This window comes from Ascaphus truei (genome assembly GCF_040206685.1).
Source record: "Ascaphus truei isolate aAscTru1 chromosome 3 unlocalized genomic scaffold, aAscTru1.hap1 SUPER_3_unloc_12, whole genome shotgun sequence".
Taxonomy (NCBI): domain Eukaryota; kingdom Metazoa; phylum Chordata; class Amphibia; order Anura; family Ascaphidae; genus Ascaphus; species Ascaphus truei.
This window is the reverse complement of record NW_027453824.1, coordinates 273417-298595: the sequence shown is the minus strand read 5'-3', so window position 1 is coordinate 298595 and position 25179 is coordinate 273417. Positions and strand designations below refer to the sequence as shown.

General features: G+C 53.5%; 1 protein-coding gene across 11 annotated transcripts in view; it reads left to right on the top strand.

Annotated features, from left to right (window-relative positions):
- Positions 1 to 25179, top strand: part of CBS (cystathionine beta-synthase) — a 130134-nt gene that overhangs the window by 93570 nt on the left and 11385 nt on the right. For all 11 annotated transcript variants that reach the window (XM_075580550.1, XM_075580551.1, XM_075580558.1 and 8 more), the window contains 5 exons: positions 1552 to 1677; positions 2456 to 2540; positions 2746 to 2851; positions 4994 to 5071; positions 13927 to 14061. In XM_075580550.1, the coding sequence (XP_075436665.1) occupies positions 1552 to 1677; positions 2456 to 2540; positions 2746 to 2851; positions 4994 to 5071; positions 13927 to 14061 (530 nt within the window). The remainder of the gene's footprint in view (positions 1 to 1551; positions 1678 to 2455; positions 2541 to 2745; positions 2852 to 4993; positions 5072 to 13926; positions 14062 to 25179) is intronic.

Genomic DNA, 25179 nt, shown 5'->3' with positions numbered 1-25179 from the left:
CCTCTCACCCTCTCACTTCTCCCCCTCCCCCTGCAGACCTAGCATACCTCTCACTCCCCCCTCCTCCTGCAGGACCTAGCATACCTCTCACTCCCCCCTCCTCCTGCAGGACCTAGCATACCTCTCACTTCTCCCCCTCCCCCTGCAGGACCTAGCATACCTCTCACCCTCTCACTCCCCCCCCCTCCTCCTGCAGGACCTAGCATACCTCTCACCCTCTCACTTCTCCCCCTCCCCCTGCAGGACCTAGCGTAGCTCTCACTTCTCCCCCTCTCCCTGCAGGACCTAGCATACCTCTCACCCTCTCACTTCTCCCCCTCTCCCTGCAGGACCTAGCGTAGCTCTCACCAAATGGAATATCCCAGTATCTCCATGCTGACGCGCTTTGCACGCTGTGCGTCCATAGTGTCCCTTAGTTTGGGATAACCAATTGTCTTTGGATCGTTTAATCATTGGTAGCGCACTAGGTGCAAGTCAGTTCTTCAAGTTATTCGCTCTCGGAAGTAGCACGCTGGGTATTCTGGGACACAATCGCTGAGTATCGGATCATTTGTGACTTCATGCCAATGCTTGTTAGCAATATTTTTCATTCTTTCTGCATCTCTATTTGTAATTAGTTAGAAAAGCAAAGTTATTATTTAATTTTTTCCCCCTTTTCTGATGTCTCCTATTTTCTTTCACTTGAATTAACTCCGTCCTATCTGTAGAGTGAGCTTTAATAAGAGCTTCTTCTAGATTTTTGGGTCCATAGTTTCTTTCCAGAAACCTTTTCTGATGGAATTGAGACTGTGTGGCATTCCCCATTCTCTGTCTAGTTCCTCCTTATCCTCCTAAATTACCCATAGCGCACGTCGTTTATCCGTCTCGGATGGTGGCAGCTGGATTGAAGAATGAAATTTACTGTCCACCGGTTAGAAGTCGGTTCTGGTCGTCACTTGGTTATTTTTCAATATAAATTGGATGATCCAGGAAATTAATTTCTTTTTTGCTAGAATTGCATATGAATCTGAGATTAAGGTCTTGTCATTAATTTATACCAGGAACTCTTCTAGACTTGTTTCACCCTCCCTCCATGCAAAAAAAACATCGTCTATGAACCTCCGCCACAAGACCAAGTTCACACGAGTCCCACATAAGACCAAATCCTCTCATCCTCGCAAACGCCTATAAAGAGGTTTGCGTAATTTTCTCCCGGGGTACAGTCCCCCGCTTCCATGTTTTTGGCGAATTCATTTGGAAGAGACAACAGGACGTTGTCTCTATTTCTAAGGGTTTGAGTGGAGGAGTATAGTATCCATTTATTGTGATTGTATACACCAGTGTTTGCATTTTGGGGGGGCAGATAATTAGCCTCTTAGTATTTACTCACTTATAGATATTTTCACTTGTTCTGCATTGGCTTGGTGGCGGATATTCAGCCTAAATATTATTCACTAATTGTTATTACGTGGAGCGCCACGTGTGGCTTTCTGCTTTTCTTGGTTTGCACGCTCCTGGAATGGTTTGCACGCTCCTGGAATGGTTTGCGCGCTCATAGTGCCATTTCCTCAGGTGATTGGGGTGGATCCGGAGGGTTCTATCCTAGCCGAGCCGGACGAGCTGAACCAGACGGAGAAGACTGGATACGAGGTGGAAGGAATCGGATACGACTTTATTCCAACCGTGCTGGACCGAACGGTAAGACACGGAGAGTGGCGAGCGTACGAGGGGAGAGCAGTGCACAGTCCACCATTTACCTTTCTCTCCCCCGCTCCCCCCCTTTTCTCCTCTCCCCCGCTCCCCCCCTTTTTGTTCCTCTCCCCCGCTCCCCCTTTTCTCCTCTCCCCCGCTCCCCCCTTTTCTCCTCTCCCCCGCTCCCCCCCTTTTCTCTCCTCTCCCCCGCTCCCCGTTTTTCTCTCTCCTCTCCCTTTTCTCCTCTCCCCCGCTCCCCCCTTTTTCTCTCTCCCCCCCCCGCTCCCCCTTTTTCTCTCTCCCCCTGCTCCCCCCTTTTTCTCTCTCCCCCCGCTCCCCCTTTTTCTCTCTCCTCTCCCCCGCTTCCCCCTTTTTCTCTCTCCCCCCCCGCTCCCCCTTTTTCTCTCTCCTCTCCCCCACTCCCCCCTTTTTCTCTCTCTCCTCTCCCCCGCTCCCCCCTTTTTCTCCTCTCCCCCCCCGCTCCCCCTTTTTCTCTCTCCCCTCCCCCACTCCCCCCTTTTCTCCTCTCCCCCGCTCCCCCCTTTTTCTCTCTCCCTCTCCCCCGCTCCCCCCTTTTCTCCTCTCCCCCGCTCCCCCCTTTTTCGCTCTCCTCTCCCCCACTCCCCCCTTTTTTCCTCTCCCCCGCTCCCCCCTTTTCTCTCTCCCCTCCCCCGCTCCCCCCTTTTTCTCCTCTCCCCTCCCCCCACTCCCCCCTTTTCTCCTCTCCCCTGATCCCCCCTTTTCTCTCTCTCCCCTCCCCCTTTCTCTCTCCCCCCCCCCGCAGGTTGTAGATGAATGGTATAAGTCTAATGATGAGGAATCTTTCTTCATGGCTCGTTCCCTAATCAGAGAGGAGGGGCTGCTGTGCGGTGAGTATATTCACAGTGGGGTAACCGTGCTGTTTGGGGGCCACTTTTGGAAAAATTGCTGCATTTGCCCCTGCAGGGGGCAGTTCTGGTAAAGTTGTTGTATTTATTTGCCCCTGCAGGGGGCAGTTCTGGTAAAGTTGATGTATTTATTTGCCCCTGCAGGGGGCAGTTCTGGTAAAGTTGATGTATTTATTTGCCCCTGCAGGGGGCAGTTCTGGGAGTGCCATGTCGGTGGCAGTGAAAGTTGCTCGGGAGCTCAAGGAGGGACAGAGATGTGTGGTGATCCTGCCGGACTCCGTGCGCAACTACATGTGAGACACGGACCTGTGTGTGAGACACGGACCTGTGTGTGTAACTACGTGTGAGACACGGACCTGTGTGTGTGACACGGACCTGTGTGTGTAACTACGTGTGAGACACGGACCTGTGTGTGTGACACGGACCTGTGTGTGTGACACGGACCCGTGTGTGTAACTACGTGTGAGACACGGACCTGTGTGTGTGACACGGACCTGTGTGTGTAACTACGTGTGAGACACGGACCTGTGTGTATGACACGGACCTGTGTGTGTAACTACGTGTGAGACACGGACCTGTGTGTGTGACACGGACCCGTGTGTGTAACTACGTGTGAGACACGGACCTGTGTGTGTAACTACGTGTGAGACACGGACCTGTGTGTGTTACTACATGTGAGACACGGACCTGTGTGTGTTACTACATGTGAGACACGGACCTGTGTGTGTGACACGGACCTGTGTGTGTAACTACGTGTGAGACACGGACCTGTGTGTGTAACTACATGTGAGACACGGACCTGTGTGTGCAACTACATGTGAGACACGGACCTGTGTGTGTGACACGGACCCGTGTGTATAACTACGTGTGAGACACGGACCTGTGTGTGTAACTACATGTGAGACACGGACCTGTGTGTGCAACTACATGTGAGACACGGACCTGTGTGTGTGACACGGACCTGTGTGTGTAACTACGTGTGAGACACGGACCTGTGTGTGTAACTACGCGTGTGACACGGACCTGTGTGCGTAACTACGTGTGTGACACGGACCTGTGTGCGTAACTACATGTGAGACACGGACCTGTGTGTGCGTGTGTAACTACATGTGAGACACGGACCTGTGTGTGCGTGTGTAACTACATGTGAGACACGGACCTGTGTGTGCGTGTGTAACTACATGTGAGACACGGACCTGTGTGTGCGTGTGTAACTACATGTGAGACACGGACCTGTGTGTGCGTGTGTAACTACATGTGAGACACGGACCTGTGTGTGCGTGTGTAACTACATGTGAGACACGGACCTGTGTGTGCGTGTGTAACTACATGTGAGACACGGACCTGTGTGTGCGTGTGTAACTACATGTGAGACACGGACCTGTGTGTGCGTGTGTAACTACATGTGAGACTACATGTGAGACACGGACCTGTGTGTGCGTGTGTAACTACATGTGAGACACACACCTGAGGACTGGGTCACAAGTTGGGGATGGATGGGCCGCTCTATTTTATTGATGTAAAATCTTGGGAGGAATCTGTTGGCTGTCTCACCGGTCTCTCCGCCGGGGGGCCCGCCTCTCTCCGCCGGGGGGCCCGGCTCTCTCCGCCGGGGGGCCCGGCTCTCTCCGCCGGGGGGCCCGGCTCTCTCCGCCGGGGGGGGGCCCGGCTCTCTCCGCCGGGGGGGGCCCGGCTCTCTCCGCCGGGGGGGGCCCGGCTCTCTCCGCCGGGGGGGGCCCGGCTCTCTCCGCCGGGGGGGGCCCGGCTCTCTCCGCCGGGGGGGGCTCGGCTCTCTCCGCCGGGGGGGGGCCCGGCTCTCTCCGCCGGGGGGGGGCCCGGCTCTCTCCGCCGGGGGGGGGGCCCGGCTCTCTCCGCCGGGGGGGGGCCCGGCTCTCTCCGCCGGGGGGGGCCCGCCTCTCTCCGCCGGGGGGGGCCCGCCTCTCTCCGCCGGGGGGGGCCCCGCCTCTCTCCGCCGGGGGGGGCCCGCCTCTCTCCGCCGGGGGGGGCCCGCCTCTCTCCGCCGGGGGGGGCCCGCCTCTCTCCGCCGGGGGGGGCCCGCCTCTCTCCGCCGGGGGGGGCCCGCCTCTCTCCGCCGGGGGGGGCCCGCCTCTCTCCGCCGGGGGGGGCCCGCCTCTCTCCGCCGGGGGGGGCCCGCCTCTCTCCGCCGGGGGGGGGCCCGGCTCTCTCCGCCGGGGGGGGCCCGGCTCTCTCCGCCGGGGGGGGCCCGGCTCTCTCCGCCGGGGGGGGCCCGGCTCTCTCCGCCGGGGGGGGCCCGGCTCTCTCCGCCGGGGGGGGCCCGGCTCTCTCCGCCGGGGGGGGCCCGGCTCTCTCCGCCGGGGGGGGCCCGGCTCTCTCCGCCGGGGGGGGCCCGGCTCTCTCCGCCGGGGGGGCCGCCTCTCTCCGCGGTCTGGTTCTCAGTACGGTCTGTCTTTCAGGTCCAAGTTTCTCAGCGATAAGTGGATGACACAGAAACATTTTCTGAAGATGGAAGATCTGGAGGGAAACAAACCCTGGTGCGACCTCTGACCTGTCCTACCTTTCCTCTGACCTCCCCTCACCACTGGCTCACCTCTGACCTCCCCTCACCACTGGCTCACCTCTGACCTCCCCCTGGCTCAGCAAAAACCAATGGCGCAATATCGCCGTCGCACTGGGTATGTGATTTGTGGATTCATCTGAAGTGTTTGCTCACGTTATGCGACGTTTAAAGGCAAATCCCAAACTGTGCGTCAATCTGTGACCTGCAATCCGTCGGCCTTGCCGCAGTCGCACCGCCTTCACTGCGATCTCACCACCTTCACCGCGGTTCCACCGAGGTCTCATCGCCTCCCCTGCGGTCTCACCGCCTCCCCTGCGGTCTCACCGCCTCCCCTGCTGTCTCACCGCCTCCCCTGCGGTCTCACCGCCTTCACTGCCTTCGGCGTCTCACGTGACCGCTCGATCAGCACTTTCGGTTTCCGTCGTCCGGGAAACACAGGCGCGTTTCCTCCGTTCTCCCTGCAGACCAGGAACTCGACGCGTTTCGCTGATGCACTCGGCTTCCTCAGGAGTATGAGTGTCCCTTGCAGGTAACCGTTAAATAGCCAGGGTTCCCAGCTGTCCAATCTTCACCATGGCTGCATAATTCAAATCAGATGGACTGAATAACAGCCGAGTTGTATGGAATGACAGAAAGTCACTCAGACAGACACGGATGTGAAAATTAAATTAACCCATTCAATGCTCCATGTCTGTCTGAAATAAACCCCTATCCAAATGTGTAAGTCTTCGCTCAACAAAATATATACAGCAGATGGTACAATAACATATAATACATATTCATTACCCATGGAGACTGTGATGGCAGATACAATAGAATTGTTCAAAAAAAGGTTGGACATCTTTTTAGATGGGAAAGGTATACAGGGATATACCAAATAAGTATACATGGGAAGGATGTTGATCCAGGGATTAATCCGATTGCCAATTCATGGAGTCAGGAAGGAATTAATTTTTCCCCTTAATGGGGTTTTTTGTTTGCCTTCGTCTGGATCAATAAGTAAGTATAGATATAGGATAAAGTATCTGTTGTCTAAATTTAGCATAGGTTGAACTTGATAGACGTACGTCTTTTTTCAACCTCATCTACTATGTAACTATGTAACTATGTATATAATAACATATAATACATATTTATACATATCCATATAAAACTAAATATCAGCGACGATAAATACAAAACCTCTTGTGATTAAAAGATTTAAAATGTACAAGACGTATTATATCATTGAATGTTATTGGTCACAATAGAAACCACTTGTTGGGAAGCAAATGCCTCCAAAGCAAGGACTCGAATACGTAAAGTAACAGACGTGGGATATATAGGGTTAATAAGAGTGGCAGAAAGGGGGGAAGAGAGGAAAAAAACATTACAACAAAATATATTAGAGAGTTCATATAATAAAACAAGAATGTTACCTCAAATGGGATTCAGTAAAACAGTATCAGACTGATAGGAGTGACTGAATCAGTAAAACAATATCAGACTGATAGGGGTGACTGAATCAGTAAAACAATATCAGACTGATAGGAGTGCCTGAATCAGTAAAACAATATCAGACTGATAGGAGTGCCTGAATCAGTAAAACAGTATCAGACTGATAGGGGTGCCTGAATCAGTAAAACAGTATCAGACTGATAGGAGTGACTGAATCAGTAAAACAATATCAGACTGATAGGAGTGCCTGAATCAGTAAAACAGTATCAGACTGATAGGGGTGTCTGAATCAGTAAAACAGTATCAGACTGATAGGGGTGCCTGAATCAGTGAAACAATATCAGACTGATAGGAGTGCCTGAATCAGTAAAACAGTATCAGACTGATAGGGGTGTCTGAATCAGTAAAACAGTATCAGACTGATAGGGGTGACTGAATCAGTAAAACAGTATCAGACTGATAGGAGTGCCTGAATCAGTAAAACAGTATCAGACTGATAGGGGTGTCTGAATCAGTAAAACAGTATCAGACTGATAGGGGTGCCTGAATCAGTAAAACAGTATCAGACTGATAGGGGTGTCTGAATCAGTAAAACAGTATCAGACTGATAGGGGTGCCTGAATCAGTGAAACAATATCAGACTGATAAGAGTGTCTGAATCAGTAAAACAGTATCAGACTGATAGGAGTGCCTGAATCAGTAAAACAGTATCAGACTGATAGGAGTGCCTGAATCAGTAAAACAGTATCAGACTGATAGGGGTGCCTGAATCAGTAGTTACATAGTTACATAGTAGATGAGGTTGAAAAAAGACTTCCGTCCATCAAGTTCAACCTATGCTAAATTTAGACAACAGATACTTTATCCTATATCTATACTTATTGATCCAGAGGAAGGCAAACACAAACCCCATTAAGGGGAAAAATAAATTCCTTCCTGACTCCAAGAATTGGCAATCGGATTAATCCCTGGATCAACGTCCTTCCCATGTATACTTATTTGGTATATCCTGTATACCATTCCCATCTAAAAAGATGTCCAACCTTTTTTTGAACAATTCTATTGTATCTGCCATCACAGTCTCCATGGGTAATGAATATGTATTATATGTTATTGTACCATCTGCTGTATATATTTTGTTTAGCGAAGACTTACACATTTGGATAAGGGTTTATTTCAGACAGACATGGAGCATTGAATGGGTTAATTTAATTTTCACATCCGTGTCTGTCTGAGTGACTTTCTGTCATTCCATACAACTCGGCTGTTATTCAGTCCATCTGATTTGAATTATGCAGCCATGGTGAAGATTGGACAGCTGGGAACCCTGGCTATTTAACGGTTACCTGCAAGGGACACTCATACTCCTGAGGAAGCCGAGTGCATCAGCGAAACGCGTCGAGTTCCTGGTCTGCAGGGAGAACGGAGGAAACGCGCCTGTGTTTCCCGGACGACGGAAACCGAAAGTGCTGATCGAGCGGTCACGTGAGACGCCGAAGGCAGTGAAGGCGGTGAGACCGCAGGGGAGGCGGTGAGACCGCAGGGGAGGCGGTGAGACCGCAGGGGAGGCGGTGAGACCGCAGGGGAGGCGGTGAGACCGCAGGGGAGGCGGTGAGACCGCAGGGGAGGCGGTGAGACATCGGTGGAACCTCAGTGAAGGCGGTGTGACCGTGGCAAGGCCGACACTTAGGAGATTTTTTTCCGCAATGGTTTAGTGGGCGCATGTTAAAATCTGCCCAGATAAAGGTTGTGTTATACTATCTGCCCACATAAAGGTTGTGTTACACTATCTGCCCAGATAAAGGTTGTGTTACACTATCTGCCCACATAAAGGTTGTGTTACACTATCTGCCCAGATAAAGGTTGTGTTACACTATCTGCCCACATAAAGGTTGTGTTACACTATCTGCCCAGATAAAGGTTGTGTTACACTATCTGCCCAGATAAAGGTTGTGTTACACTATCTGCCCAGATAAAGGTTGTGTTACACTATCTGCCCAGATAAAGGTTGTGTTACACTATCTGCCCAGATAAAGGTTGTGTTACACTATCTGCCCAGATAAAGGTTGTGTTACACTATCTGCCCAGATAAAGGTTGTGTTACACTATCTGCCCAGATAAAGGTTGTGTTACACTATCTGCCCAGATAAAGGTTGTGTTACACTATCTGCCCAGATAAAGGTTGTGTTACACTATCTGCCCAGATAAAGGTTGTGTTATACTATCTGCCCAGATAAAGGTTGTGTTACACTATCTGCCCAGATAAAGGTTGTGTTACACTATCTGCCCAGATAAAGGTTGTGTTACACTATCTGCCCAGATAAAGGTTGTGTTACACTATCTGCCCAGATAAAGGTTGTGTTATACTATCTGCCCAGATAAAGGTTGTGTTATACTATCTGCCCAGATAAAGGTTGTGTTACACTATCTGCCCAGATAAAGGTTGTGTTACACTATCTGCCCAGATAAAGGTTGTGTTACACTATCTGCCCAGATAAAGGTTGTGTTACACTATCTGCCCAGATAAAGGTTGCGTTACACTATCTGCCCAGATAAAGGTTGCGTTACACTATCTGCCCAGATAAAGGTTGCGTTACACTATCTGCCCAGATAAAGGTTGCGTTACACTATCTGCCCAGATAAAGGTTGTGTTACACTATCTGCCCAGATAAAGGTTGTGTTACACTATCTGCCCAGATAAAGGTTGTGTTACACTATCTGCCCAGATAAAGGTTGTGTTACACTATCTGCCCAGATAAAGGTTGTGTTACACTATCTGCCCAGATAAAGGTTGTGTTACACTATCTGCCCAGATAAAGGTTGTGTTACACTATCTGCCCAGATAAAGGTTGTGTTACACTATCTGCCCAGATAAAGGTTGTGTTACACTATCTGCCCAGATAAAGGTTGTGTTACACTATCTGCCCAGATAAAGGTTGTGTTATACTATCTGCCCAGATAAAGGTTGTGTTACACTATCTGCCCAGATAAAGGTTGTGTTACACTATCTGCCCAGATAAAGGTTGTGTTACACTATCTGCCCAGATAAAGGTTGTGTTACACTATCTGCCCAGATAAAGGTTGTGTTACACTATCTGCCCAGATAAAGGTTGCGTTACACTATCTGCCCAGATAAAGGTTGCGTTACACTATCTGCCCAGATAAAGGTTGCGTTACACTATCTGCCCAGATAAAGGTTGTGTTACACTATCTGCCCAGATAAAGGTTGTGTTACACTATCTGCCCAGATAAAGGTTGTGTTACACTATCTGCCCAGATAAAGGTTGTGTTACACTATCTGCCCACATAAAGGTTGTGTTACACTATCTGCCCAGATAAAGGTTGTGTTACACTATCTGCCCAGATAAAGGTTGTGTTACACTATCTGCCCACATAAAGGTTGTGTTACACTATCTGCCCAGATAAAGGTTGTGTTACACTATCTGCCCAGATAAAGGTTGTGTTACACTATCTGCCCAGATAAAGGTTGTGTTACACTATCTGCCCAGATAAAGGTTGTGTTACACTATCTGCCCAGATAAAGGTTGTGTTACACTATCTGCCCAGATAAAGGTTGTGTTACACTATCTGCCCAGATAAAGGTTGTGTTACACTATCTGCCCAGATAAAGGTTGTGTTACACTATCTGCCCAGATAACGGTTGTGTTACACTATCTGCCCAGATAAAGGTTGTGTTACACTATCTGCCCAGATAAAGGTTGTGTTACACTATCTGCCCAGATAAAGGTTGTGTTACACTATCTGCCCAGATAAAGGTTGTGTTACACTATCTGCCCAGATAACGGTTGTGTTACACTATCTGCCCTCCTGCGTTCTTTCTCCGTTTCCTCGGAGACGGATTGCAGGTCACAGACTGACGCACAGTTTGGGATTTGTCTTTAAACGTCGCTTAACGTGAGCAAACACTTCAGGTGAATCCAGAGACGCAGTGCGACGGCGATATTGCGCCATTGGTTTTTCCGTTTGCTTCTGTCCCAAAATACTGTCTCTCTCCCCCCCTCACTGTGCTCCCCTCTCTCTCCTCCCACTCACTGTGCTCCCCTCTCTGTCTCCTCCCCCTCACTGTGCTCCCCTCTCTCTCCTCCCCCTCACTGTGCTCCTCTCTCTCTCCTCCCACTCACTGTGCTCCCCTCTCTCTCCTCCTCACTGTGCTCCCCTCTCTCTCCTCCTCACTGTGCTCCCCTCTGTGTCTCCTCCTCCTCACTGTGCTCCCCTCTCTCTCCTCCTCACTGTGCTCCCCTCTCTCTCCTCCCCCTCACTGTGCTCCCCTCTCTCTCCTCCTCACTGTGCTCCCCTCTCTCTCCTCCCCCTCACTGTGCTCCCCTCTCTCTCCTCCTCACTGTGCTCCCCTCTCTCTCCTCCTCACTGTGCTCCCCTCTGTGTCTCCTCCCCCTCACTATGCTCCCCTCTGTCTCCTCCCCCTCACTGTGCTCCCCTCTCTGTCTCCTCCCCCTCACTGTGCTCCCCTCTGTCTCCTCCCCCTCACTGTGCTCTCCTCTGTCTCCTCCCCCTCACTGTGCTCCCCTCTGTGTCTCCTCCTCACTGTGCTCCCCTCTCTCTCCTCCTCCTCACTGTGCTCCCCTCTCTCTCCTCCTCCTCACTGTGCTCCCCTCCCCTCCTCCTCACTGTGCTCCCCTGTGTGTCTCCTCCTCCTCACTGTGCTCCCCTCTCTGTCTCCTCCCCCTCACTGTGCTCCCCTCTCTCTCCTCCCCCTCACTGTGCTCCCCTCTCTCTCCTCCTCCTCACTGTGCTCCCCTCTCTCTCCTCCTCCTCACTGTGCTCCCCTCTCTGTCTCCTCCCCCTCACTGTGCTCCGCTCTCTCCCCCTCACTGTGCTCCCCTGTCTCCTCCCCCCTCACTGTGCTCCCCTCTCTCTCCTCCCCCTCACTGTGCTCCCCTCTCTCTCCTCCCCCTCACTGTGCTCCCCTCTCCTCCCCCTCACTGTGATCCCCTCTGTGTCCTCCCCCCTCACTGTGCTCCCCTCTGTCTCCTCCCCCTCACTGTGCTCTCCTCTGTCTCCTCCCCCCTCACTGTGCTCTCCTCTGTCTCCTCCCCCCTCACTGTGCTCCCCTCTGTGTCTCCTCCCCCTCACTGTGCTCCCCTCTGTCTCCTCCCCCCTCACTGTGCTCCCCTCTCTCTCCTCCCCCTCACTGTGCTCTCTTCTGTCTCCTCCCCCCTCACTGTGCTCCCCTCTCTCTCCTCCCCCCTCACTGTGCTCCCCTCTGTCTCCTCCCCCTCACTGTGCTCCTCTCTGTCTCCTCCCCCCTCACTATGCTCCCCTCTATCTCCTCCCCCTCACTGTGCTCCCCTCTCTCTCCTCCTCCTCACTGTGCTCCCCTCTCTCTCCTCCTCCTCACTGTGCTCCCCTCTCTCTCCTCCCCCTCACTGTGCTCCCCTCTCTCTCCTCCCCCTCACTGTGCTCCCCTCCCCCTCACTGTGCTCCCCTCTGTGTCTCCTCCCCCTCACTATGCTCCCCTCTGTCTCCTCCCCCTCACTGTGCTCCCCTCTGTGTCTCCTCCCCCTCACTGTGCTCCCCTCTCTGTCTCCTCCCCCTCACTGTGCTCCCCTCTGTGTCTCCTCCCCCTCACTGTGCTCTCCTGTCTCCTCCCCCCTCACTGTGCTCCCCTCTGTCTCCTCCCCCTCACTGTGCTCCCCTCTGTCTCCTCCCCCTCACTGTGCTCCCCTCTGTCTCCTCCCCCTCACTGTGCTCCCCTCTGTCTCCTCCCCCTCACTGTGCTCCCCTCTCTCTCTTCCCCCTCACTGTGCTCCCCTCTCTCTCCTCCCCCTCACTGTGCTCCCCTCTGTGTCTCCTCCCCCTCACTGTGCTCTCCTGTCTCCTCCCCCTCACTGTGCTCCCCTCTGTGTCTCCTCCCCCTCACTGTGCTCCCCTCTGTGTCTCCTCCCCCTCACTGTGCTCCCCTCTGTCTCCTCCCCCCTCACTATGCTCCCCTCTGTCTCCTCCCCCTCACTGTGCTCCCTTCTGTCTCCTCCCCCCTCACTATGCTCCCCTCTATCTCCTCCCCCCTCACTGTGCTCCCCTCTGTGTCTCCTCCCCCTCACTGTGCTCCCCTCCCCCTCACTGTGCTCCCCTCTGTCTACTCCCCCTCACTGTGCTCCCCTCTGTCTCCTCCCTCTCACTGCGCTCCCCTCTCTCTCCCCCCCTCACTGTGCTCCCCTCTGTGTCTCCTCCCCCTCACTGTGCTCCCCTCTGTGTCTCCTCCCCCTCACTGTGCTCCCCTCTCTCTCCTCCTCCTCACTGTGCTCCCCTCTCTCTCCTCCCCCTCACTGTGCTCCCCTCTCTCTCCTCCCCCTCACTGTGCTCCACTCTGTCTCCTCACCCTCACTGTGCTCCCCTCTGTGTCTCCTCCCCCTCACTGTGCTCCCCTCTGTGTCTCCTCCCCCTCACTGTGCTCCCCTCTGTGTCTCCTCCCCCTCACTGTGCTCCCCTCTGTGTCTCCTCCCCCTCACTGTGCTCCCCTCTGTGTCTCCTCCCCCTCACTGTGCTCCCCTCTGTGTCTCCTCCCCCTCACTGTGCTCCCCTCTGTGTCTCCTCCCCCTCACTGTGCTCCCCTCTCTCTCCTCCCCCTCACTGTGCTCCCCTCTCTCTCCTCCCCCTCACTGTGCTCCCCTCTCTCTCCTCCCCCTCACTGTGCTCCCCTCTCTCTCCTCCCCCTCACTGTGCTCCCCTCTCTCTCCTCCCCCTCACTGTGCTCCCCTCTGTGTCTCCTCCCCCCTCACTATGCTCCCCTCTGTCTCCTCCCCCTCACTGTGCTCCCCTCTGTCTCCTCCCCCTCACTGTGCTCCCCTCTGTCTCCTCCCCCCTCACTGTGCTCCCCTCTGTGTCTCCTCCTCCTCACTGTGCTCCCCTCTGTGTCTCCTCCCCCTCACTGTGCTCCCCTCTCTCTCCTCCCCCTCACTGTGCTCCCCTCTCTCTCCTCCCCCTCACTGTGCTCCCCTCTGTCTCCTCCCCCTCACTGTGCTCCCCTCTGTCTCCTCCCCCTCACTGTGCTCCCCTCTGTGTCTCCTCCCCCTCACTGTGCTCCCCTCTGTGTCTCCTCCCCCTCACTGTGCTCCCCTCTGTGTCTCCGCTCCCCTCTGTGTCTCCTCCCCCTCACTGTACTCCCCTCTGTCTCCTCCCCCTCACTGTGCTCCCCTCTCTCTCCTCCCCCTCACTGTGCTCCCCTCTGTGTCTCCTCCCCCTCACTGTGCTCACCTCTGTCTCCCCCCCCCTCACTGTGCTCCCCTCTGTCTCCTCCCCCTCACTGTACTCCCCTCTGTCTCCTCCCCCTCACTGTGCTCCCCTCTCTCTCCTCCCCCTCACTGTGCTCCCCTCTCTCTCCTCCCCCTCACTGTGCTCCCCTCTTTTTCTCAGGTGGTGGAACGTGCAGGTCTCTGCTCTTAGTCTCTCCGCCCCCCTCACTGTGCTCCCCTCTGTGAGCTGTGACCGAACCATCCAACTCCTGAGAGAGAAAGGATTCGACCAGGTGCCCATCGTGTCCGAGGCTGGGTGAGTGACCGTAAGATACAGACACGGGGGGGGCTATGTAATATATAACATGACCAGGTGCCCATCGTGTCCGAGGCCGGGTGAGTGACCGTAAGATACAGGCACGGGGGCTGTGTAATATATAACATGACCAGGTGCCCATCGTGTCCGAGGCCGGGTGAGTGACCGTAAGATACAGACACGGGGGCTGTGTAATATATAACATGGCCAGGTGCCCATCGTGTCCGAGGCCGGGTGAGTGACCGTAAGATACAGGCACGGGGGCTATGTAATATATAACATGACCAGGTGCCCATCGTGTCCGAGGCCGGGTGAGTGACCGTAAGATACAGACACGGGGCTGTGTAATATATAACATGACCAGGTGCCCATCGTGTCCGAGGCCGGGTGAGTGACCGTAAGATACAGGCACGGGGCTGTGTAATATATAACATGACCAGGTGCCCATCGTGTCCGAGGCCGGGTGAGTGACCGTAAGGTACAGACACGGGGGCTATGTAATATATAACATGACCAGGTGCCCATCGTGTCCGAGGCCGGGTGAGTGACCGTAAGATACAGACACGGGGCTATGTAATATATAACATGACCAGGTGCCCATCGTGTCCGAGGCCGGGTGAGTGACCGTAAGATACAGGCACGGGGGCTATGTAATATATAACATGACCAGGTGCCCATCGTGTCCGAGGCCGGGTGAGTGACCGTAAGATACAGACACGGGGGCTATGTAATATATAACATGACCAGGTGCCCATCGTGTCCGAGGCCAGGTGAGTGACCGTAAGATACAGACACGGGGGCTATGTAATATATAACATGACCAGGTGCCCATCGTGTCCGAGGCCGGGTGAGTGACCGTAAGATACAGACACGGGGGCTATGTAATATATAACATGACCAGGTGCCCATCGTGTCCGAGGCCGGGTGAGTGACCGTAAGATACAGGCACGGGGCTGTGTAATATATAACATGACCAGGTGCCCATCGTGTCCGAGGCCGGGTGAGTGACCGTAAGATACAGACACGGGGGCTATGTAATATATAACATGACCAGGTGCCCATCGTGTCCGAGGCCGGGTGAGTGACCGTAAGATACAGACACGGGGGCGATGTAATATATAACATGACCAGGTGCCCATCGTGTCCGAGGCCGGGTGAGTGACCGTAAGATACAGACACGGGGGCTATGTAATATATAACATGACCAGGTGCCCATCGTGTCCGAGGCCGGGTGAGTGACCGTAAGATACAGGCACGGGGGCTATGTAATATATAACATGACCAGGTGCCCATCGTGTCCGAGGCCGGGTGAGTGACCGTAAGATACAGACACGGGGGCTATGTAATATATAACATGACCAGGTGCCCATCGTGTCCGAGGCCAGGTGAGTGACCGTAAGATACAGACACGGGGGCTATGTAATATATAACATGACCAGGTGCCCATCGTGTCCGAGGCCGGGTGAGTGACCGTAAGATACAGACACGGGGGCTATGTAATATATAACATGACCAGGTGCCCATCGTGTCCGAGGCCGGGTGAGTGACCGTAAGATACAGGCACGGGGCTGTGTAATATATAACATGACCAGGTGCCCATCGTGTCCGAGGCCGGGTGAGTGACCGTAAGATACAGACACGGGGGCTATGTAATATATAACATGACCAGGTGCCCATCGTGTCCGAGGCCGGGTGAGTGACCGTAAGATACAGACACGGGGGCGATGTAATATATAACATGACCAGGTGCCCATCGTGTCCGAGGCCGGGTGAGTGACCGTAAGATACAGACACGGGGGCTATGTAATATATAACATGACCAGGTGCCCATCGTGTCCGAGGCCGGGTGAGTGACCGTAAGATACTGCACCGACACACTTTATTCGAGTAAATACCCGGTATGTACCTGGCAGATACCTGGAATGCGCCACTCCTAACCTCTGACAAGCCCCGTTGCATTTGCCTTCCCAGCCTGGGTTCATGCCTGGCTGATGGGCGGCTGATCTGTTAAATGATAATGATTAGGATTTAATAGGCTGCAATGCTTTGCGTGTCTACCAGATGGCATAAATTCATGAATTGTAATGCAGTTTATATATATATATACTGTGCATTATTGCAGCCAGCGGGAATAAAATGCTTCAATCCCTGCTTGGAAAATAACCCAATGTACTCGGGCAGAAAACAGTCACAAACCTCAATACACCCGGGTATACCCGAATTCGTGGGACTAGCCAAGCTCGAATAAAGTGTGTCGCCAGTGTACAGACACGGGGCTATGTAATATATAACATGACCAGGTGCCCATCGTGTCCGAGGCCGGGTGAGTGACCGTAAGATACAGACACGGGGGCTATGTAATATATAACATGACCAGGTGCCCATCGTGTCCGAGGCCGGGTGAGTGACCGTAAGATACAGGCACGGGGCTATGTAATATATAACATGACCAGGTGCCCATCGTGTCCGAGGCCGGGTGAGTGACCGTAAGATACAGACACGGGGCTATGTAATATATAACATGACCAGGTGCCCATCGTGTCCGAGGCCGGGTGAGTGACCGTAAGATACAGACACGGGGCTATGTAATATATAACATGACCAGGTGCCCATCGTGTCCGAGGCCGGGTGAGTGACCGTAAGATACAGACACGGGGGCTATGTAATATATAACATGACCAGGTGCCCATCGTGTCCGAGGCCGGGTGAGTGACCGTAAGATACAGACACGGGGCTATGTAATATATAACATGACCAGGTGCCCATCGTGTCCGAGGCCGGGTGAGTGACCGTAAGATACAGGCACGGGGGCTATGTAATATATAACATGACCAGGTGCCCATCGTGTCCGAGGCCGGGTGAGTGACCGTAAGATACAGACACGGGGCTATGTAATATATAACATGACCAGGTGCCCATCTTGTCCGAGGCCGGGTGAGTGACCGTAAGATACAGACACGGGGGCTATGTAATATATAACATGGCCAGGTGCCCATCGTGTCCGAGGCCGGGTGAGTGACCGTAAGATACAGACACGGGGCTATGTAATATATAACATGACCAGGTGCCCATCGTGTCCGAGGCCGGGTGAGTGACCGTAAGATACAGGCACGGGGCTATGTAATATATAACATGACCAGGTGCCCATCGTGTCCGAGGCCGGGTGAGTGACCGTAAGATACAGACACGGGGGCGATGTAATATATAACATGACCAGGTGCCCATCGTGTCCGAGCCCGGGTGAGTGACCGTAAGATACAGACACGGGGGCTATGTAATATATAACATGACCAGGTGCCCATCGTGTCCGAGGCCGGGTGAGTGACCGTAAGATACAGACACGGGGGCTATGTAATATATAACATGACCAGGTGCCCATCGTGTCCGAGGCCGGGTGAGTGACCGTAAGATACAGACACGGGGGCTATGTAATATATAACATGACCAGGTGCCCATCGTGTCCGAGGCCGGGTGAGTGACCGTAAGATACAGGCACGGGGCTGTGTAATATATAACATGACCAGGTGCCCATCGTGTCCGAGGCCGGGTGAGTGACCGTAAGATACAGACACGGGGGCTATGTAATATATAACATGACCAGGTGCCCATCGTGTCCGAGGCCGGGTGAGTGACCGTAAGATACAGACACGGGGGCGATGTAATATATAACATGACCAGGTGCCCATCGTGTCCGAGGCCGGGTGAGTGACCGTAAGATACAGACACGGGGGCTATGTAATATATAACATGACCAGGTGCCCATCGTGTCCGAGGCCGGGTGAGTGACCGTAAGATACAGACACGGGGCTATGTAATATATAACATGACCAGGTGCCCATCGTGTCCGAGGCCGGGTGAGTGACCGTAAGATACAGACACGGGGGCTATGTAATATATAACATGACCAGGTGCCCATCGTGTCCGAGGCCGGGTGAGTGACCGTAAGATACAGGCACGGGGCTATGTAATATATAACATGACCAGGTGCCCATCGTGTCCGAGGCCGGGTGAGTGACCGTAAGATACAGACACGGGGCTATGTAATATATAACATGACCAGGTGCCCATCGTGTCCGAGGCCGGGTGAGTGACCGTAAGATACAGACACGGGGGCTATGTAATATATAACATGACCAGGTGCCCATCGTGTCCGAGGCCGGGTGAGTGACCGTAAGATACAGACACGGGGCTATGTAATATATAACATGACCAGGTGCCCATCGTGTCCGAGGCCGGGTGAGTGACCGTAAGATACAGGCACGGGGGCTATGTAATATATAACATGACCAGGTGCCCATCGTGTCCGAGGCCGGGTGAGTGACCGTAAGATACAGACACGGGGCTATGTAATATATAACATGACCAGGTGCCCATCGTGTCCGAGGCCGGGTGAGTGACCGTAAGATACAGACACGGGGGCTATGTAATATATAACATGGCCAGGTGCCCATCGTGTCCGAGGCCGGGTGAGTGACCGTAAGATACAGACACGGGGGCTATGTAATATATAACATGACCAGGTGCCCATCGTGTCCGAGGCCGGGTGAGTGACCGTAAGATACAGACACGGGGCTATGTAATATATAACATGACCAGGTGCCCATCGTGTCCGAGGCCGGGTGAGTGACCGTAAGATACAGACACGGGGCTATGTAATATATAACATGACCAGGTGCCCATCGTGTCCGAGGCCGGGTGAGTGACCGTAAGATACAGGCACGGGGCTATGTAATATATAACATGACCAGGTGCCCATCGTGTCCGAGGCCGGGTGAGTGACCGTAAGATACAGACACGGGGGCGATGTAATATATAACATGACCAGGTGCCCATCGTGTCCGAGCCCGGGTGAGTGACCGTAAGATACAGACACGGGGGCTATGTAATATATAACATGACCAGGTGCCCATCGTGTCCGAGGCCGGGTGAGTGACCGTAAGATACAGACACGGGGGCTATGTAATATATAACATGACCAGGTGCCCATCGTGTCCGAGGCCGGGTGAGTGACCGTAAGATACAGACACGGGGGCTATGTAATATATAACATGACCAGGTGCCCATCGTGTCCGAGGCTGGGTGAGTGACCGTAAGATACAGACACGGGGCTATGTAATATATAACATGACCAGGTGCCCATCGTGTCCGAGCCCGGGTGAGTGACCGTAAGATACAGACACGGGGGCTATGTAATATATAACATGGCCAGGTGCCCATCGTGTCCGAGGCCGGGTGAGTGACCGTAAGATACAGACACGGGGGCTATGTAATATATAACATGACCAGGTGCCCATCGTGTCCGAGGCCGGGTGAGTGACCGTAAGATACAGGCACGGGGCTATGTAATATATAACATGACCAGGTGCCCATCGTGTCCGAGGCCGGGTGAGTGACCGTAAGATACAGGCACGGGGCTATGTAATATATAACATGGCCAGGTGCCCATCGTGTCCGAGGCCGGGTGAGTGACCGTAAGATACAGACACGGGGGCTATGTAATATATAACATGGCCAGGTGCCCATCGTGTCCGAGGCCGGGTGAGTGACCGTAAGATACAGACACGGGGCTATGTAATATATAAAATGACCAGGTGCCCATCGTGTCCGAGGCCGGGTGAGTGACCGTAAGATACAGACACGGGGCTATGTAATATATAACATGACCAGGTGCCCATCGTGTCCGAGGCCGGGTGAGTGACCGTAAGATACAGGCACGGGGCTATGTAATATATAACATGACCAGGTGCCCATCGTGTCCGAGGCCGGGTGAGTGACCGTAAGATACAGACACGGGGGCGATGTAATATATAACATGACCAGGTGCCCATCGTGTCCGAGCCCGGGTGAGTGACCGTAAGATACAGACACGGGGGCTATGTAATATATAACATGACCAGGTGCCCATCGTGTCCGAGGCCGGGTGAGTGACCGTAAGATACAGACACGGGGGCTATGTAATATATAACATGACCAGGTGCCCATCGTGTCCGAGGCCGGGTGAGTGACCGTAAGATACAGACACGGGGGCTATGTAATATATAACATGACCAGGTGCCCATCGTGTCCGAGGCTGGGTGAGTGACCGTAAGATACAGACACGGGGCTATGTAATATATAACATGACCAGGTGCCCATCGTGTCGGAGCCCGGGTGAGTGACCGTAAGATACAGACACGGGGGCTATGTAATATATAACATGGCCAGGTGCCCATCGTGTCCGAGGCCGGGTGAGTGACCGTAAGATACAGACACGGGGGCTATGTAATATATAACATGACCAGGTGCCCATCGTGTCCGAGGCCGGGTGAGTGACCGTAAGATACAGGCACGGGGCTATGTAATATATAACATGACCAGGTGCCCATCGTGTCCGAGGCCGGGTGAGTGACCGTAAGATACAGGCACGGGGCTATGTAATATATAACATGGCCAGGTGCCCATCGTGTCCGAGGCCGGGTGAGTGACCGTAAGATACAGACACGGGGGCTATGTAATATATAACATGGCCAGGTGCCCATCGTGTTCGAGGCCGGGTGAGTGACCGTAAGATACAGACACGGGGGCTATGTAATATATAACATGACCAGGTGCCCATCGTGTCCGAGGCCGGGTGAGTGACCGTAAGATACAGGCACGGGGCCATGTAATGTATAACATGACCAGGTGCCCATCGTGTCCGAGGCCGGGTGAGTGACCGTAAGATACAGACACGGGGGCTATGTAATATATAACATGGCCAGGTGCCCATCGTGTCCGAGGCCGGGTGAGTGACCGTAAGATACAGACACGGGGGCTATGTAATATATAACATGGCCAGGTGCCCATCGTGTCCGAGGCCGGGTGAGTGACCGTAAGATACAGACACGGGGGCTATGTAATATATAACATGACCAGGTGCCCATCGTGTCCGAGGCCGGGTGAGTGACCGTAAGGTACAGACACGGGGGCTATGTAATATATAACATGACCAGGTGCCCATCGTGTCCGAGGCCGGGTGAGTGACCGTAAGATACAGACACGGGGGCTATGTAATATATAACATGACCAGGTGCCCATCGTGTCCGAGGCCGGGTGAGTGACCGTAAGATACAGACACGGGGGCTATGTAATATATAACATGACCAGGTGCCCATCGTGTCCGAGGCCGGGTGAGTGACCGTAAGATACAGACACGGGGGCTATGTAATATATAACATGACCAGGTGCCCATCGTGTCCGAGGCTGGGTGAGTGACCGTAAGATACAGACACGGGGGCTATGTAATATATAACATGACCAGGTGCCCATCGTGTCCGAGGCCGGGTGAGTGACCGTAAGATACAGGCACGGGGCTATGTAATATATAACATGACCAGGTGCCCATCGTGTCCGAGGCCGGGTGAGTGACCGTAAGATACAGGCACGGGGGCTATGTAATATATAACATGACCAGGTGCCATCGTGTCCGAGGCCGGGTGAGTGACCGTAAGATACAGACACGGGGGCTATGTAATATATAACATGACCAGGTGCCCATCGTGTCCGAGGCCGGGTGAGTGACCGTAAGATACAGGCACGGGGCTGTGTAATATATAACATGACCAGGTGCCCATCGTGTACGAGGCCGGGTGAGTGACCGTAAGATACAGACACGGGGGCTATGTAATATATAACATGACCAGGTGCCCATCGTGTCCGAGGCCGGGTGAGTGACCGTAAGATACAGACACGGGGGCGATGTAATATATAACATGACCAGGTGCCCATCGTGTCCGAGGCCGGGTGAGTGACCGTAAGATACAGACACGGGGGCTATGTAATATATAACATGACCAGGTGCCCATCGTGTCCGAGGCCGGGTGAGTGACCGTAAGATACAGACACGGGGCTATGTAATATATAACATGACCAGGTGCCCATCGTGTCCGAGGCCGGGTGAGTGACCGTAAGATACAGACACGGGGGCTATGTAATATATAACATGACCAGGTGCCCATCGTGTCCGAGGCCGGGTGAGTGACCGTAAGATACAGGCACGGGGCTATGTAATATATAACATGACCAGGTGCCCATCGTGTCCGAGGCCGGGTGAGTGACCGTAAGATACAGACACGGGGCTATGTAATATATAACATGACCAGGTGCCCATCGTGTCCGAGGCCGGGTGAGTGACCGTAAGATACAGACACGGGGCTATGTAATATATAACATGACCAGGTGCCCATCGTGTCCGAGGCCGGGTGAGTGACCGTAAGATACAGACACGGGGGCTATGTAATATATAACATGACCAGGTGCCCATCGTGTCCGAGGCCGGGTGAGTGACCGTAAGATACAGACACGGGGCTATGTAATATATAACATGACCAGGTGCCCATCGTGTCCGAGGCCGGGTGAGTGACCGTAAGATACAGGCACGGGGGCTATGTAATATATAACATGACCAGGTGCCCATCGTGTCCGAGGCCGGGTGAGTGACCGTAAGATACAGACACGGGGCTATGTAATATATAACATGACCAGGTGCCCATCGTGTCCGAGGCCGGGTGAGTGACCGTAAGATACAGACACGGGGGCTATGTAATATATAACATGGCCAGGTGCCCATCGTGTCCGAGGCCGGGTGAGTGACCGTAAGATACAGACACGGGGCTATGTAATATATAACATGACCAGGTGCCCATCGTGTCCGAGGCCGGGTGAGTGACCGTAAGATACAGACACGGGGCTATGTAATATATAACATGACCAGGTGCCCATCGTGTCCGAGGCCGGGTGAGTGACCGTAAGATACAGGCACGGGGCTATGTAATATATAACATGACCAGGTGCCCATCGTGTCCGAGGCCGGGTGAGTGACCGTAAGATACAGACACGGGGGCGATGTAATATATAACATGACCAGGTGCCCATCGTGTCCGAGCCCGGGTGAGTGACCGTAAGATACAGACACGGGGGCTATGTAATATATAACATGACCAGGTGCCCATCGTGTCCGAGGCCGGGTGAGTGACCGTAAGATACAGACACGGGGGCTATGTAATATATAACATGACCAGGTGCCCATCGTGGCCGAGGCCGGGTGAGTGACCGTAAGATACAGACACGGGGGCTATGTAATATATAACATGACCAGGTGCCCATCGTGTCCGAGGCCGGGTGAGTGACCGTAAGATACAGACACGGGGCTATGTAATATATAACATGACCAGGTGCCCATCGTGTCCGAGGCCGGGTGAGTGACCGTAAGATACAGACACGGGGGCGATGTAATATATAACATGACCAGGTGCCCATCGTGTCCGAGGCCGGGTGAGTGACCGTAAGATACAGACACGGGGGCTATGTAATATATAACATGACCAGGTGCCCATCGTGTCCGAGGCCGGGTGAGTGACCGTAAGATACAGACACGGGGGCTATGTAATATATAACATGACCAGGTGCCCATCGTGTCCGAGGCCGGGTGAGTGACCGTAAGATACAGGCACGGGGCTATGTAATATATAACATGACCAGGTGCCCATCGTGTCCGAGGCCGGGTGAGTGACCGTAAGATACAGACACGGGGCTATGTAATATATAACATGACCAGGTGCCCATCGTGTCCGAGGCCGGGTGAGTGACCGTAAGATACAGACACGGGGCTATGTAATATATAACATGACCAGGTGCCCATCGTGTCCGAGGCCGGGTGAGTGACCGTAAGATACAGACACGGGGGCTATGTAATATATAACATGACCAGGTGCCCATCGTGTCCGAGGCCGGGTGAGTGACCGTAAGATACAGACACGGGGCTATGTAATATATAACATGACCAGGTGCCCATCGTGTCCGAGGCCGGGTGAGTGACCGTAAGATACAGGCACGGGGGCTATGTAATATATAACATGACCAGGTGCCCATCGTGTCCGAGGCCGGGTGAGTGACCGTAAGATACAGACACGGGGCTATGTAATATATAACATGACCAGGTGCCCATCGTGTCCGAGGCCGGGTGAGTGACCGTAAGATACAGGCACGGGGCTATGTAATATATAACATGACCAGGTGCCCATCGTGTCCGAGGCCGGGTGAGTGACCGTAAGATACAGACACGGGGGCTATGTAATATATAACATGACCAGGTGCCCATCGTGTCCGAGGCCGGGTGAGTGACCGTAAGATACAGGCACGGGGCTGTGTAATATATAACATGACCAGGTGCCCATCGTGTCCGAGGCCGGGTGAGTGACCGTAAGATACAGGCACGGGGCTGTGTAATATATAACATGACCAGGTGCCCATCGTGTCCGAGGCCGGGTGAGTGACCGTAAGATACAGACACGGGGGCTATGTAATATATAACATGACCAGGTGCCCATCGTGTCCGAGGCCGGGTGAGTGACCGTAAGATACAGACACGGGGCTATGTAATATATAACATGACCAGGGGCCCATCGTGTCCGAGGCCGGGTGAGTGACCGTAAGATACAGACACGGGGGCTATGTAATATATAACATGACCAGGTGCCCATCGTGTCCGAGGCCGGGTGAGTGACCGTAAGATACAGACACGGGGGCTATGTAATATATAACATGACCAGGTGCCCATCGTGTCCGAGGCCGGGTGAGTGACCGTAAGATACAGACACGGGGCTATGTAATATATAACATGACCAGGTGCCCATCGTGTCCGAGGCCGGGTGAGTGACCGTAAGATACAGACACGGGGGCTATGTAATATATAACATGACTGGGCCCATCGTGTCCGAGGCCGGGTGAGTGACCGTAAGATACAGACACGGGGGCTATGTAATATATAACATGACCAGGTGCCCATCGTGTCCGAGGCCGGGTGAGTGACCGTAAGATACAGGCACGGGGGCTATGTAATATATAACATGACCAGGTGCCCATCGTGTCCGAGGCCGGGTGAGTGACCGTAAGATACAGACACGGGGGCTATGTAATATATAACATGACCAGGTGCCCATCGTGTCCGAGGCCGGGTGAGTGACCGTAAGATACAGGCACGGGGGCTATGTAATATATAACATGACCAGGTGCCCATCGTGTCCGAGGCCGGGTGAGTGACCGTAAGATACAGACACGGGGGCTATGTAATATATAACATGACCAGGTGCCCATCGTGTC